Below are 15,172 nucleotides of genomic sequence, written 5' to 3'. Positions count from 1 at the left end.
CTAAACCTTTACTCTTCCTCCTTGTTTCCTACAGGCCAGGGACCCTGCATGATTTCCACAGTCATGAGATAGCTGAGCAGCTGACCCTCCTAGATGCTGAACTCTTCTATAAAATTGAGGTATGGAGATGAGGATGGGGCAGGGGTGGTGGGAAGGATTTGAACATGTACCCTCTGCAATCTCTGGTATTCCCTGCCAGCTCTCCAAGCACATCTGTTGGGATGTAAGGAGACAGCTGAGCTTGTGTCAGCAAATAGCTGTGACCTCAGACTGCTGCTGGGAATCTTGAGCCAGAAATCCCATTTTAACGTGTGGCATTTTCCCACCCCTCTCCTCTTCTCCTTTGGCAGATCCCAGAAGTTTTGCTGTGGGCAAAAGAGCAAAATGAAGAGAAGAGCCCCAACCTGACACAGTTCACAGAGCACTTTAATAACATGTCCTACTGGTAAGGAGCTCAGAACAACCATGGCACTGAGCTGTGTGTAACCTCCAGCACTCTACAGATACTCAAAATATTCCTTGTGGAGTTGGGTTCTCTTGTTACAAGAGGGATAACATGGTTTTGGCCAGTAAGTAGGTGTGGGGTGTTCATCAAAAACCCCAGAGCACATGGCAAAGTCAGGAGGGCTGTGGAGGGCACTGTAACCCAGAGGAATTATTGTCAATACCATTGAGCCCTTCAAACAGACATTACCTGTGCAAATGAGTGCACTCTGTGAAGGGCTGTTGTGGGCCCCCTTGAAATTATTTGGGGTTTGTAATGAATTAGAGTGCTCCTTTTAAACTGGAGGTATCTTGAACTCTTTAGAATGGTCAATTAGCCATCCTTGTCAATTACTGGCTTTTTAAATGAAAACAAGAAGAAATCTGAGATCTGCTGGGGTGGATTGATCTCTGTATTTTCTCTCTGTTCTTCCAGGGTCCGTTCAATCATTATGCTACAAGAGAAAGCCCAAGACCGAGAGAGGCTGCTCCTTAAATTTATAAAGATTATGAAGGTACCAGCTTGGTTCTTGCTGTGAATCCCACCCACTGCTCCTTAAAGGAGCAAGGGAGTGGGACCTTCTTGTTGGTAGAGCTGTCTGATGCTAGAAGGCTTTTCAGATCTCTGGAGTAACTGGAATGTTCTCCCTCCTCACAGCACTTACGGAAGCTGAATAATTTTAATTCCTATCTGGCCATTCTTTCTGCACTGGATTCTGCGCCCATCCGACGGCTGGAGTGGCAGAAGCAAACCTCAGAGGTGAGGAGCAGTGAGGGCTGTCACCTGCAGGGAAAGGGGTGGCTGTGGTTACGCTGTGAAGCAGCTGGGTGGTTGGAACAGCTCAGCAGCGTCCCAGGGTGGAGGGATGGTGGAGAACTGCTCTATGGTGGGGTTAATGCTGCGGCGCTGGAAGGCTGCAGCCTGGCCGGGCATTGGCAGCACAGTGATGGGTGAGAACAGCCACATCCTCCTCCTCCTCACTGCAAGTGGAGGTTTGATGAGGCTGAAGGTGGCGAGGCTCCGTGTGTACGTATACTCGGAGTAAACCAGCCGGAGGTGCCTGCAGGGTGGTGGTAACTCCCCAGCTGCTTGGCTGGCTGGGGAGAGGTCACAAGGAAATTGGGTTTGCGGCAGCGGTGCCACCGTGGGCTTTGTGTTCTGCCAGGGCCTGGCTGAGTACTGCACACTGATCGACAGCTCCTCGTCCTTCCGCGCCTACCGAGCAGCTCTGGCTGATGTGGAGCCTCCCTGCATACCTTACCTGTGAGTTGGTGGTTCCCTTCCTCTGTCGTTACTTCTGATGGTTCCTCCAAGGATTTCTCAGCAGCTTCTGCTCAGCTCGGCACTTGCCTTTTGCCCTACAGCTAGAATAAGGTGGCAAGAAGCCACATCAACCCACGTGTCCCCTCTGGAGCAATTTGTCCTGCAGCAGAGGAGAGCAGGGTGGCAGGAAGACAGGTTTTCTAATGGATCGTACAGCTTCAAGCTGCTGCTTGCTTTCTTCTCCTGGTCTTGCTTTCTTCTCCTGGTCTTGCTTTCTTCCATGGAGGGAGCTGTGTAGGAGGAGGTTGTGTAGATACATGGCCTCTCAACTGGCAGGGGGCTGCAGTGGGACTGTGCAGACATGTGGCTGAGTAGAGAAGGCAGTGGGAGGAATGAGCACAGACCCCCTTGCTAACAAAACCTCAACATGAGGGAAACCCTCTTGCATGAAACTGGAAGGGAGGTTTAAGCCCTGGCAGGCACTTCCCATTGCAGCCTTCTTCCAGCCAGGTCCTTCTTCCCATGGAGGGTGGAAGAGCAACTCCAGCACCCTTAGCGTGACCACGGGTGCCTGGTCAGAGGTCCCCAGCTGTTCCTGCTGGGTACCTTGCACCTGAGCACCTCTGAATCTGCTGCCAGAGGGATGTTCCCCTCCAGTTCAAAGCTGTGGTGCAGGGGGTGGCAGCAGCAGGGCCATCAGATTGTGCTGGGCTGCCTTTTGGCTGGCGCTGACTTGACTAACCTCTACTCTTGTTTGCCTGTCCCTGGCCTGCTGCCCCTTTCCCTTTTCAGAGGCCTGATTCTGCAGGACCTGACCTTTGTTCATCTGGGAAACCCTGATTACATCGACAGCAAAGTGAACTTCTCCAAACGCTGGCAGCAGTTTAACATCCTGGATAGCATGAGGTGCTTCCAGCAAGCGTAAGTGCAGTGCTGGGGGGTGAGGGCAGAGCTTTGAGGCACCACGGTGGGGCAGGTGGGGTGGTCGTGGCTGGGGTACAGGAGCCCTCATAATAGGGAAAAGGAATCTAAAGTCAAAGCATGGTGATGGAGATGGATGAGGAGACCTGATGGCAGGGCTCTGGTGTGGTCTCCTCTCCTCCCTGGCTTATGTTGTGCAAGTTGTGAAGGACTTTTTCTTGTATTAGTTTGGAGATCAGCACAGTCACGTTTTCCCACTACTCCCTTTCACACAACCGCTTTTCCTCCAAGTTTCCTCCTGGTTCCAGTGTCCTCTGGGTCACAGCGGGTTTCCTGGGCACTGCCTTGCAGCAGAGGCACCAGATCTAAGGGCCTGCCTTCTCCCAGTTCAGCAATGGGCATGATGGTTCTGTTCCCCTTTGCCATGTCACACCACGGTGACGAGTATTGGGCACAGAGCAGAGACCTGGATGTCCCATAGAGCAGGACAGGGGAGGCTCGGATTTGGGGGAGGTCCCCAGGTAGCCCCTTGTTTAACCACAGCCCTCCTCTGGTTTTCCAGACATTACGAGATCAAAAGAAACGACGACATAGTGTCATTCTTCAACGATTTCAGCGACCACCTGGCTGAGGAGGCCTTGTGGGAACTGTCCCTCAAAATCAAACCTCGGAACATTACGAGGCGGAAAACAGACCGAGAAGAGAAAACCTAGGGAGAGGAGTGGTGCGAGCCAGGAGAAGTGCTCTGCAGACGCGCCGAGGGCAGCTACGAGACTGGAGTTCACTGTTTGTACCTGTTACTGGATGATGCTCCCTCCCTCCCAGCTGGCAGCCGTCCCCGGGGCTGTGAACGTGGGGGAGACGTGACCGCGCGTCAGCCGAAGAGCAGAGATCAGCCGGTGCTGCCGCACTCGCCCTCCTTCTCCTCCCGTCCCTCCGTGCCATCGATCAGCTTTAAACCCGGGGAGAGGGCGTTGTGGGAGGAGGGTCCCATGCAGGCGTGTTACTGGTTCCCTGGCAGGTCCCATGCAGGCGTGTTACTGGTTTCCTGGCGGGTCCCATGCAGGTGTGTTACTGGTTTCCTGGCCCGCTGCATCCGGGACTACCCGGGCTTTTGTTCTCACCCCCAGAGGAGGGTCAGCAAGAGCTCGGCACCCACAAACTTGTCTCCGGAGTGGTGGCAGCAGCCGTGGAAGTCAAGGGTTTGAGTCTCCCCCTGGAACGCCACCTCGAAACGTGTTTGTCCCTTGGAGGTGAGGATGGAGGAGCCTCCCGCTGCCTGCCAGAGGAGCTCTGCTTTCGGAGAGCTGCTTGTGTTTACAGGGGTCTTCGGTTTACCCCAGATCTCTCGCGCCTTCTTCACGGGAGGAAGGCACCGGCCGTGGATACGGAAGAGGCACTGAAAATGTGGGCAGGGACCCGCCGTCTCCAGTCAGCGAATCCCCCTCCTCTCAGATCTTGTTATTTAAGCAACAGTCACCCCTCCGACCCCTGGAGACCCCGACTACCCGAGCGCTCGCGCGCCCCGCGAGCCCGACTCCCGTAGCGATGGTACTAGCCTTTGCACAGTCGATGCTGTAGTGTACAGGACTGTACAGAGTAGTGTTTAGAATCCATGGGGGAGTTTTTGATGCATGTCTGAGTACCGATGGGTTTATAGGGAAATGAGAAGAGTGCAGAACAGTGTGTGTAAAATTCAGTGACGATGTTGTTCCACGAAGAAAGGAGGCTGCAGAGTGGGCGCAGGAGCTGGGCCATGGAGCCAGCGGGTCCGTCTCTGGGGTTGGAAATGGGAACTGCAAAGGAGCCCCATGCCGAGCCACCCCCTCCCCTCCACCCTGCTCCTCTCTCCTCTCACTGTTGCCAAATGTTTTTCTGGGGGTCCCCATCTGGCTGACACTTGGTGCTGTGCTCTGTGACCCCAGCAGGTCCCTAGCCCCAGTCCTACCATGCTGAAGCCATGCAGCCCAGTATGGAAGGGCAGGGGGAGGTGCCCCATTTCCCACACATGCAGTGTTGACCCCAATCTGTTCGGTGTGCCTTATTCACCCCTCCATCCCCAATCCGTGTCCCACTCGGGGTGCCCTCCCCAGCGCAGCCCCGGATGGGCCATTTCACATCCCTCCCCTCTGTCCTCATCTGTATAGCGTGGGGCACAGATTTGGGTGTAGAGCGTGGGTCTGAGCGTACGCTGTGGGTGTCAGCAGCCTTGCAAGACCTTGCTCAGCACTGTCTCGTGTGGTCACAGGTTCTTCTAGAAAGTTCCAAGAAAATCCTGCAGTTTTAAGGCAAGGAATCCGGACGGGGTGTTGTGTGGAGCATCCTTACCTTCCTTCCCAACAGTGGCTCCCTGTTTGCTAAAACCTCTGTTTATTTTGGGTGAATCAGAGTTGCCAGCACTTCCTCCTGCAGCCAGATTGCAAAGCCTTAGCCAGCTCCCTTGCAGACAGTGGCTCTGCCTGGCACAGGGGAGCAGCAGCAAAGTTGCCCTGGTCATGGGACTGAACCCAGCTCAATTCTTTGCCTGAGTTTGGCTCGGGGCCTTCACAGCAGCCAAATGCCGAAGTGCAGAGACCCCCCCCTTCTGCTTGCAAGGGCATCCTTTGGGAGAACAGCACAGGACTCCAACACTGGATCCTGTAGCATGGCCCCAGGGAGAGCAGAGTGGGGATCTTGTGGTGAACTGCGGTGTCCGAGCCGAAACGTTTCAAAGCCAGTTTGTTTTTATGGCACTAAGGGCACTGGAGCTGAGTGTGTGTCCTGGTGTCCAGCTGAGGCTTTGCAGTCCCTGCAGGCTTCCCAGCCTGCCTCACAGGAAGTCTTGCTTGGGTTTCCCTTTGTACATAGGATTTTTTTTGAGATCCTGACATGACAAGACTGTGAAAAGGCAAATACACCCGTGTCTGGCACAGGCTTCCCCCAAGCCAGCTCTCAGCACCTCCCTCAGATGGTGGGCTGTGGCCTCAGCTGTTTCAGGGCATGTTGTGGGTACCACTACACCCCCAGCCCCTTGCTCCACCTTCCCCATGCGGGGCCGTGGGGCTGCAGTGGGTCATGGCTGGGGCTCGATGCTGCGGGAGGACAGGATGGTGCACCCCGTCTTCAGCCCTGCGGGGATGCTCGCCTCCTCTCTGCTGAGCCACAGCCCTACACAGGTTCTTCCCAGTACGTGGAACCACAAGCCCTCTTCGTGCCAAAGTGGGGTCTCACTCCCCACCCTCTGCCAGCCACCCCCTTCAGGGGACATGAGGTATGTGCAGCCCAGCACCTCGTCCAGACCCCCCAGCTTTCTCCCCTGTTTCTCCCCTTTGTGGCCATCCCCACCCTCGCTGTGTGTCCCAATCTCGGCTCCTGGCTCACGTCCTGACCTCAGGCCAGGCTCAGAGTGCTAGGGAGACCCTAAAGAAAGATCTCCTGGCCCAGAGCAGCTCCAGAGCTCCCCCTTTGTGGCAGCAGCACCCCTGGGGAGCAGGAGCCCACACTGACAGCCCTTTGCAAGACTGGCCGTGAACGTGTCACGTGTCTCACAGGCAGCATCCTCGAGCTCATCGCCTCTCTTCTCTGTGTGGGGCAGGGAGAGGGAAGAAGCGATGCCCCTGGTCACCAGCCCCCTGCCCCACTCCAAGGCCTCTTCCCCACCCCCAGCTGCCCGGTTGTGTTGTATATTTACCACTAACCCAGTCCAGATGGTGGCATCTCCCTGCAAACATTTCCGACCTGTAACTTTTATATTAAAGACGAATAAACACCAGTACCAAACCTGCCTGACGACCTGGTTACAGTGCATGCAGCAGTCTGTGGATTAAAGTGACAATCGAATCCGCTTCTGGCGCTGGTGTGGCCTCGTGTTTTCTCGTGTGCCCCTCAGGCTTCTCCTCTGCCCTTGGCTCTTTTCCTTTCCCCTCTAAAACTCTTCCTTTCTTCCATCGAGGTGATCTTACCCAATACAAGTCCTACACTGGGGATACCTGCTCCTGGCGCCTTCGGGCGGTGGTGTCCCCTGTGCCGGGGGGTCGGCAGGCGTGTGCCCTGCCGCAGCCGTGTGCTGGGCGGCCGAGGGCTATAAATAACCCCGGGAGGCTGAGCACACCCTGTGCTATTTTGGTCCTGGCTGGGGTTCAAAATTCTGGGAATAATCGGCATCGGCCAGCTCGGGAGGAGGATGCCCAGACACTGACTGAGCACATACCGCCCGCTCCCTCGCCAGGGCTGGGCTGTGCTGCTGCATCCCACCAGCCTGGCAAAGTCTGAGGGGCTGCAGGGTCTGTCGCAGCCCCCAGGGAGGGCAGAGCCTGGGGCTGGCATGGGGCTCACTCCCGCCTGGCTCTTTAGAGCAGCTTTGGAGGAGCTGTCCTCCCTTTGGAGTGGCTTGTCCTTCCTCTCTTGGTTCTGCTTGGGCTGGAGCCCCAGCACCCACCTGCTGTTGGAAGCCACCCTGATCTGTCCCCTTATGGGAAACTCACCCAGTTTTGTGGTGGTCAAAAGCTGAGGCAGGGGGTGGGTCAGTCCTCAGGGTGCACAGAACACACACTCTTTGGCTACACCTGTGTTTTATTTCAATCTGAAGCAGCAAAAAAAAGTGGTGATACTGTGTGTGTGTGTGTGTGTGTGTGTGTGTGTGTGTGTGTGCAGAATTATGTAGAAGCTGAATAAGTGGTTTTATATTGTCTCATGTTATTAATTACTGATGAGAGCTTCTCCCAGGCTGCATGGCTCGGCCTCTCCATTACGCCTTGGCCATTGGCTCCATCTCATTCTGCATCTCCAAGTGACAGTCTGCCCTGACAGGTCCCACATCCCACAGCAGAGCCTGATCCCGTGCGTGGTGCCGCTGCTCCAGCACAGCTCCTTGCCCAGAGCCAGCTCCAGCAGGACACAGCGCCAGCATCGCTCTGGTCTGGTTGATCCTGCCCATGCCATGGTTCCCAGAGCTCAGAGCAGGCAGACAAAGGCACCTGCGGCTTCAGAGCAGCTCCTCACCCCTCCTGGAAGGATGGACACTGCTCCTTAGCCCCAATAATGGCACATGTTCCCCACTGCAGCACTGGCACACGGTGTGTCCTTGGGGCTCGGGGTCCCTGTCATTGGTACAGGGTCACCAGGACATAGATGACCCAGCTGATGGAGGCGAACAACCCGAAGAGGAGGCTGAAGAGGACCAGCGACTGCGCCTTCTTGGATGCCACGTTGGCCTGGGCCATGTCCCCGCGGCTGAGGGCAGTGCGGGTCTGGTGAGGATGAGGAGGGGAAAGGTTATAAGAGACCCTCTGCAACGGCAGCAGGGAACCAAGGCACCGGTGTAAATCAGGGCCACGCTGTCATTACCTCGTGGGAGTAGATGAGGGCAATGAGCCCAGTCAGCAGGCAGCAGAAGACGGTCACCAGCACTGACTCCACCATGTAGTCCTTGGGCAGGCGCTGCCCGTGGCCGGGGGGCAACGGCCCCGGGCTCGGCATCCCCTCATACTGCGGCATTGGGGGGGCGAGGTTAGAGCCCCCCCGTCTCCCCCTGGCCCGTCCCGTCCCCCCCCCCCCCGGGTCATGGTGCTCCAGCATCACTCGAGGCACTGCCCGGATCCCACAAACCCGGGAGGGGGAATACGGAACGCGTCCGGGGGTGGGGAGGGGGAGGGGGGGTGGGATACGTACGGCGGTGTAGGGCAGGGGTGCGGGCGGGATGCTCCCGGGCGGGAAGGGGCCCGGGCCCGGCCCCGGCTGGTAGACGACGGGCGCTTGCTGGGAGAAGCCGGCCGGGAACGGCGGGTAGAGGAGGTGAACGCTTTTGGGGTCCGGCGGCGAGTAGGGTGGTGGATCCCCCTCAAAGGCCGCGTTGGTGACCGCCGTCACCGCCACGGGCCCGTCCCCGCGGCCCGCGGAGGGGTCCCAGCCGGTGCCGGGGCTTGGCAGTCCCCCGGCCGCCCCGCTGCCACCCTCCCGCTCCGCTCCCTCGGCCGCGGAGCCGCAGCCCCGGGGCCCGGCTGGTGCGTCGTCCTCCATCCCGCGGAGAGACCTGCGGGGACGGGGAAGCCGTGGGCTGTCCCGCTGTGCCCCCACCTGCGAGCGACACCAAATGTCCCCCCTCCCCAAAATCCGCTACCCCCCGCCCCCCTCTCGCCTTTACCGCCGCCACCGCGGGAGCCCTGAGCTCCCCCCAGCGCCCCGTCCCCTGCGCACACCCCCCGCTGTCTCCATCCCCGTCCCCACTCACGTCGGTGCCCGCGGGGTCCCCGCTGCCGGACGCTCGGGGCCCGCACCCCCCCCCAACCCCGGTACCGTCCCGCCGCGGCCCCCGCACGGCCCCGCGGCCGGGAGCGCAGCGCCGGCGGGACGGGAGCGGGGCCGGGCGGGTTAATCATTGACCGGCTGTTTGCCCAGCGCCCTGCACGGGCGAGGGCCGCACCCGGCGCGGCCACCCGGGTCCTGCCACCCCCGTGGAGGAAGGGGGCGGGGGGGGGGAGTGAGGGGAGGGGGCAGCCTTTGGGGTGGGCTCGGGCCGGGGGACAACACGCCCCCGGGGCAGCAAACCGGGGCCGATGCGCATCCTCCGTGCGCGCTGCGCCGCTGCCCGCAGGAGCGGTGCGGGACACGGGAGCGCGGCCACCCCGTGTCCACGCTGGGTTTGTCTCTGCTCCACGCCGCCGGGTCCCCGCAGCTGCCGGTGCGAGCGAACACGCGTGTGCCGTGGCTGCACCCACAGGCGTGTACGCGGAGCGCGCCTGTGTCAGACATGCCCGTCCCCCCCCCCCCGTGTCCGTGCGCCCTTAGGTTCGATGCGCTGCGCGCTCATGTCGCTCCGCACAGGCCTGTTGCCGCCGCGGGGTCACCGCCACCCGCCAGCGCGCTGAGGGCTGGGGCTGCGCAAGGACCCAGCGCCACGTCCGCGGCCGCCAGCGCGGCCGAGGCCGGACGCGCTCAGCGCACGTGTGCCCGCGGCCCCGCCCCCCGGACTACATCTCCCGTCGCGCCCCGCGCCGCCCGCTCCGCGCCCCCAGCCCCGCCATGGCCTCCGCCGGCGGCGCCGAGCCCGAGCGGCCGCGCCCGAAGCCCTTCCTCATCGGCGTCAGCGGCGGCACCGCCAGCGGCAAGGTGAGACCCTCGGGGCCGGCCGGGCCAGCCCGCTGCTGGGGGGGGGCAGCCGCCGGCGGGGCGGGCGGGAGCTCCGGCGGGGAGCGCCGCTTCCTTCCCCCGCTCCGGGCCCGGGACGGGGTTGTAGGGGGAGCGGCGCGGGGGGCGGCCCGGGTGCCGGCGGGGAAGGGCTCGGCCGGGCTCCGCGGGCCTCCCGCTCTGGCTGAGCCCCCCTCTCCCCGGCTCAGTCCACAGTCTGCGAGAAGATCATGGAGCTGCTGGGGCAGAACGAGGTGGACCGCCGGCAGCGGAAGGTCCTGATCCTCAGCCAGGACAGCTTCTACAAGGTGCTGACCGCCGAGCAGAAGGCCAAGGCGCTGAAGGGCCAGTACAACTTCGACCATCCCGGTGAGGCCGCCGGCCGGCACCGTGCGGCGGGAGCCCCGCGGCCTTTCCCCCGCCTTGAGCGCGGTCGGGTTGGTGGCTGGAGACGGGCTGGGGTTTGCCGGGAGGGCTGGCAGGAAGCGAGGGGTACTGGGTGACCGAACGGCTCTTTCCCTCGCCGAAAGCTGTGTGTGTTGTGTCTGTTGGGTGTCTGTGCTGCTGTTGCGGACGCCGCACCCGTGGCGGCTGCCGCTTCAACACCGGGCGATGCTGGGGAGCATCGCGGCTGGCTCGGTGCTCTCCTGTAATGATCTTCACTCCCCAAATCCTTGCCTGGTGTATCTTGTCCGCATAGGCAGCTGCTCCCCTTGCTTGGAGCAGCACTGTGGGCTGCAAGCAGGGCAGTGTTCTGCCCTTGGCCGAAGCTGAGAGCCTGCTGTAGGCTCACCAGGGCAGGTAACGCTCTTGAGAAGCATTGGAGAGGCTTAAGGCTTTCTAAGCTACTCTCAGCTAACAGGGTTGCACAAAGTGACACAGCTACCAAGTGGCTCTGTAAAGTTGCACAATTCCCAGCTTCCCCTTTGGGTTCTTGATTTCACTCAACAGCAGTTGCTCCTGAAGAGCAAATTCTCTCTCTGTAGCCAAGTGCCCTGGTTCTTGTTTGGGTGGGGAGTGTTGGTTTGCTGCTGGCTGGGAAAGCTAAAGCCCAAGTTCCTTTTTTCCCTGGTGTAATGTTAGGCAGAGAGCGGTTCCCTCAGGTCTGGAAAATCCAAGTAGAACCTAATACATATGACACAGTAGCAGCTAAAACATCTTTTTCTTTTTCAAACCCTTCCCCTTGCAGACGCTTTTGATAACGATTTGATGCATACGACCCTGAAGAGCATCGTTGAGGGGAAGACAGTTGAGGTACCAACGTACGACTTCGTGACCCACTCTAGGTAGGTTTGAGCTGTGTGTGAAGTCTTGGGCTGTGGATGATGCGGAGGCCCTCAGCTGGGACTGGGGACGGGCAGCTTGCCTCTGTGTGACAGTGTGCTCTGGGGGATTCTTCCTGGCAGGCTGGCAGAGACGACAGTGGTCTATCCTGCTGATGTCGTCCTCTTTGAGGGGATCCTGGTTTTCTACAATCAAGACATCCGGGACATGTTCCACCTCCGGCTCTTTGTCGACACGGATTCTGACGTCCGGCTGTCCCGCAGAGGTATTGCTCGGCTGTCACGGGCAGCGCCAGCCAGCCCCTGGTCCTTATCCCCCCTGTGTCATGTGGGAAGGCTCAATGGTTTTGTCTTCCTGTCCCAGTTCTGCGAGATATGAAACGTGGGAGGGACCTTGAGCAGATCCTCACCCAGTACACCACGTTTGTCAAGCCTGCCTTTGAGGAGTTCTGCTTGCCGGTACTAAATGCTTCACTGATTGGATTTGTGGGGTGGGGGCTTTCTGGGTAAGGGAAGAAGGAGAGGGATCATCCAGGGTTGAGCTGCACTGAGAATGCAGCAGTGGTGGCTTTGGATACTCCTAAGTCACGAGTCACACACTCCCCTCTGCCTCATCTATTTAACTATCGTTACAAGCTGCCATAGTGGGTCCCTGCTGCTTGCAGAGCACCGTGGCAGTCCCTAAGGGATGTGCTCGTTTGCTCACTGCCATGGCTTCAGGTCCCTTTGGCAGAAACGCTCCCACTCTCTGTTTATTCCCAAGTCTCACAGCAAGAAAGCTTGAGAGAGCTTGGTTTCCAGCAGACACTCTGAAAAGGGAACACTGGTGCAAACCTGGGCCAGACTGGTACAGTGTCTGCTGGCTCAGCTGTACCATTTAGGTGCTCACGTAATCAAATTAATTTGTAAAAAAAGAAAAGCCCTTTGAGAACAAAATCCTGTGTGTGGATTAAATAAGATGGAAGGGGCTAGCTCCAGGGCCTCTTGCTCCAGATCAAAGCAGTTCTGGAATTGTAAATGTACTCATTAGAAATGCTAATTTGCCAGCCTTTTTATAAGCATGGGGGGAAAGCAGGGGCTCTGCGGTGGTAAAGATCAATAAAATGTCATCAGAGGCAGGAAGGAATTTCACATGCACGTTGGGTACCTTGGCTCTCAGCAGAGATCTAGCAGCGGCTTGTGAAATGCTGATTAGAGCCAGCTCTGGAGAGCAGACCCCAGCGTGAAGCGGGTGACCCGTTACTCTTAAGTGTAAAGCACGTCCTCCACGCTTCACACACTCTTCTACCTGCTGCCCTGCAAAGGGGCAGCAGGGACAGTCCTGACGTCAATGCAGAGCACGTCAGCCAGTGTGACTGTGCTGTTTGTTGAGGTGTTACCATGACTGAGAGCTTGAGCTTGCAGCCCCAGAGCACAGAACCTCCCTGGCCTTGCCCTCAGCTTTCTGCTGCTCAGTAGCTTCTTCCCAGGGAGAAGGTGGTGTTCCCACTAACCGTCTCCACGGCGGTTGCTGTTTTGCAGACGAAGAAGTACGCAGACGTGATCATCCCCCGAGGAGTGGACAACATGGGTAAGAGGGAGTTCAGTGCTGAGCTCTGATTTCTCTGGGGAGACCACCTTTGGGCTTGGGAAGCGAGCAGGTGGCACACCTCGTTTGCTTGCTTCTCCAGAAAGGTATTTTGCTGGAGGGCTGTTAGAGAGGGAGCTGAGTGGAGCCTGACTGGGATGACCAGCTGCTTGGCCTGTGGAGGGCTGGGAAAAGTGACTGGCGATTGGAGATGCAAAGCAGGACACCAGCAGTAGAGCTGGTGGTGCAGTGCTGGTTGCTGTTGAGGTCTGACCTCACTGCAGAGGGCAGGCAGAGCTTCATTTCAGGGCTGGTTGTTAAAACCTGAGCTGGAAACAGAGCTGGATGCTTCACATTTTCTAGATAGCTCAACCAAGAAAGCCTACAGGTCCTGTATCTCCCGTTCTTCTCCACAGTTGCTATAAACCTCATAGTGCAGCACATCCAGGACATCCTGAATGGAGACATCTGCAAGTGGCAGCGAGGGGCGATGAACGGACACAGTCGGACCTACAAGCGCCCGTTCCCCGAGCAGACAGAGAGCAGCGCTGTGCTGGCGGCCGGCAAACGCTCCCACCTGGAGTCCAGCAGCCGCCCGCACTAACCTGCCAGCATCTGAAGGGTCTGGGACTGGTCCAGACTGACACTGAAGACCACTTTGGGAAAGAACTTCAGCAGAATGGTTGGTGAAGTGCCCTTTAAATCATCCTGGCAGCGGAGGGGATGCTGGCGTGAAACTCCTCCGCAGAAGGGGAGGAGGAGTTGGCCCCTCTCCCCTCCAAAACCCCTCCAAGCCCCTTTTATCCCTGGAGTTAGGATGTTACATGATGAACTGGTTCAAGGCAATGCTACTTGCCTTTTTTTTTTTAATATATTTTCAAAATGGGATCTAATGCCGAAGTCTCCCCTGAAAATTAAGTGCTACTGTATGATCAGCAAGATACCCTATTTCCCTGATAATGATCTTCCTTCACAGGAAACCCAGCTGCCTGTTCTTGGGGTTTTGGGGTGTTTTTTTTCAAAAGACAAGTCAGCCTCTTTATCCCAGACTAGTGCTCACTAACAAGCAGGTGCAGTCCTCAACTCTTTTCCACCTTGCAGGGACCTTGAGTCCTGGCATTGCTCTCCTGGCCCAGCCTCCTTTTTAGCCTGGAGCAGGACTGATCTGCAGAGGAATCTCAGCTAGGAACAGAGACTGACAAATGAGGACTTGCAGTTCATCCTGGGGGGGACAGGCCCAAGACGTTGTGTGATTCTGGTTCCTAAATTATTCTTTTCTCAGCTTGTGAACCTTGCTAGGTGGTTATTTTTTGTACCCAAGTAGTCTCCTTTACCACAGTTACTGAATGAGCTCCAACTGGATTGAGTTGCTCATGGAAACAGAAACCTGACCTTGTCAGTATTAGTGCCGTTAGGGCGTTGCTGTACTGCTGGTTGCAGATTCTGCTGGGTGGAATCCATCCACTTCCAGATGGGGGGGGGGGAAGCTGTGCATTGCAAGGCCCTCCTCCTGATAGCACAGATGGCTCTCTGGACACGCTTCCGCCCTCAAACAGGGGCAGAGCGCTTGCCTTGCGCTCGGGCTGTTTCAGCTCAAGGAGGTCTGGCTTTCTAAAAAGAGCAGATAAAGAGTATAAACAAACAGTGACATCCTAGTTTCTGTAGTTCACCCCCAGATAAGTGATACTGCAGCAACATGAAGTCTCTGGAAAAAGAAAAATCATCTGCAATGAGGTGCCAGTTTGGCCTTTGAAGATGTCCTTGTCGTGTCCTTCTTGAGTCTGGCCTTTGGGTGTAATTTTAAGAATGGGATGGGGGGAATTTTAAGAGGAACTTTTTTGATATTTGCTACTTTTCTAAACCCAGGGTCTGGCTGTGTTGGTCATGGGTGTGTTACTTTGGCTAATAAACAAATGAACAACCAGTGAGCAGCAGTGACCATTTTATGGAACAGGTACTTGGGCTACTTGCTCTGTGCCAGCACAGAGGTGTGGAGAGGAACAGGGCTGGAGAGGCTCTTACCCCCCAGCAGTCTTTTCTCCCCTTAACTCATCATTGTTGGCTTTTGTTCTGTAATGGCTGAAGTTTTAGAGTTAAAAAGTCTGCACTTTTATCCCTGTAGTCTTTTGAACACTGGACATTGGTAAAGGGTCGTTATCTGTTCGTTATCTGTTAGTTCAGTAGTGCTCTGCTGTAGTGCTCAGGAGAAAGCCGTTTGTTTCCTAGCTCTGTTGGGTGCTGTTTAGCTAAAGGTGACAGACCTAGAGTATGAGCTACTGCCCTGAAGCACGGGCTCAGCTGAGCTGACTTATGTAGTAGCGATATAGTCACCAAAACCTACTCTGAATGACTGTGGGGTTTGATCATACCCCCGCTTTGGGGCAGGGAGCTCTAGGCAGCCTTGAACAGCGTTTGTTAGAGCAGGAACTCCACAATAAAGCACCCACATCAGCCCAGGACTGCTGTTCTTGGTCAGTTTTGAGCTGTGCAGCAAGATCCTGCTGCTGCAGCTGCATTAAAAAATAATAAATGCTGTGTAGGTACTATAAC

General features: G+C 57.4%; 3 protein-coding genes across 3 annotated transcripts in view; 2 read left to right on the top strand and 1 right to left on the bottom strand.

Annotated features, from left to right (window-relative positions):
* Positions 1–4,230, top strand: part of RAPGEF1 (Rap guanine nucleotide exchange factor 1) — a gene marked incomplete at its 5' end in the record, with an annotated part of 85,570 nt that extends 81,340 nt beyond the window's left edge. The window contains 7 exons of the mRNA XM_084272519.1: positions 35–119; positions 351–445; positions 920–998; positions 1,142–1,243; positions 1,650–1,747; positions 2,540–2,668; positions 3,231–4,230. Coding sequence (XP_084128645.1) covers positions 35–119; positions 351–445; positions 920–998; positions 1,142–1,243; positions 1,650–1,747; positions 2,540–2,668; positions 3,231–3,381 — 739 coding nt within the window. The 3' untranslated portion in view covers positions 3,382–4,230. The remainder of the gene's footprint in view (positions 1–34; positions 120–350; positions 446–919; positions 999–1,141; positions 1,244–1,649; positions 1,748–2,539; positions 2,669–3,230) is intronic.
* Positions 4,231–7,201: 2,971 nt separating this feature from the next.
* PRRT1B (proline rich transmembrane protein 1B) lies at positions 7,202–8,934 on the bottom strand. Its single transcript, XM_084272516.1, has 4 exons — positions 8,877–8,934; positions 8,318–8,678; positions 7,994–8,134; positions 7,202–7,896 (listed from the first exon to the last, which is right to left on the bottom strand). Exons 2-4 carry the CDS (start codon positions 8,663–8,665, stop codon positions 7,750–7,752), a joined length of 636 nt encoding a protein of 211 aa, XP_084128642.1. The 5' UTR covers positions 8,666–8,678; positions 8,877–8,934; the 3' UTR covers positions 7,202–7,749.
* Positions 8,739–14,571, top strand: UCK1 (uridine-cytidine kinase 1; the record flags this gene model as incomplete). The annotated part of the gene is made up of 9 exons (XM_084272725.1): positions 8,739–8,937; positions 9,240–9,388; positions 9,470–9,754; positions 9,982–10,141; positions 10,962–11,058; positions 11,179–11,321; positions 11,420–11,514; positions 12,577–12,625; positions 13,039–14,571. 9 exons carry the CDS (start codon positions 8,739–8,741, stop codon positions 13,224–13,226), a joined length of 1,365 nt encoding a protein of 454 aa, XP_084128851.1. The 3' UTR covers positions 13,227–14,571.
* Positions 14,572–15,172: the final 601 nt, after the last annotated feature.

Source organism: Gallinula chloropus (genome assembly GCF_964237585.1).
Source record: "Gallinula chloropus genome assembly, chromosome: 18".
NCBI classification, from domain to species: domain Eukaryota; kingdom Metazoa; phylum Chordata; class Aves; order Gruiformes; family Rallidae; genus Gallinula; species Gallinula chloropus.
The sequence above is the reverse complement of the archived record's forward strand: the minus strand, read 5'-3'. Positions and strand labels throughout refer to the sequence as shown.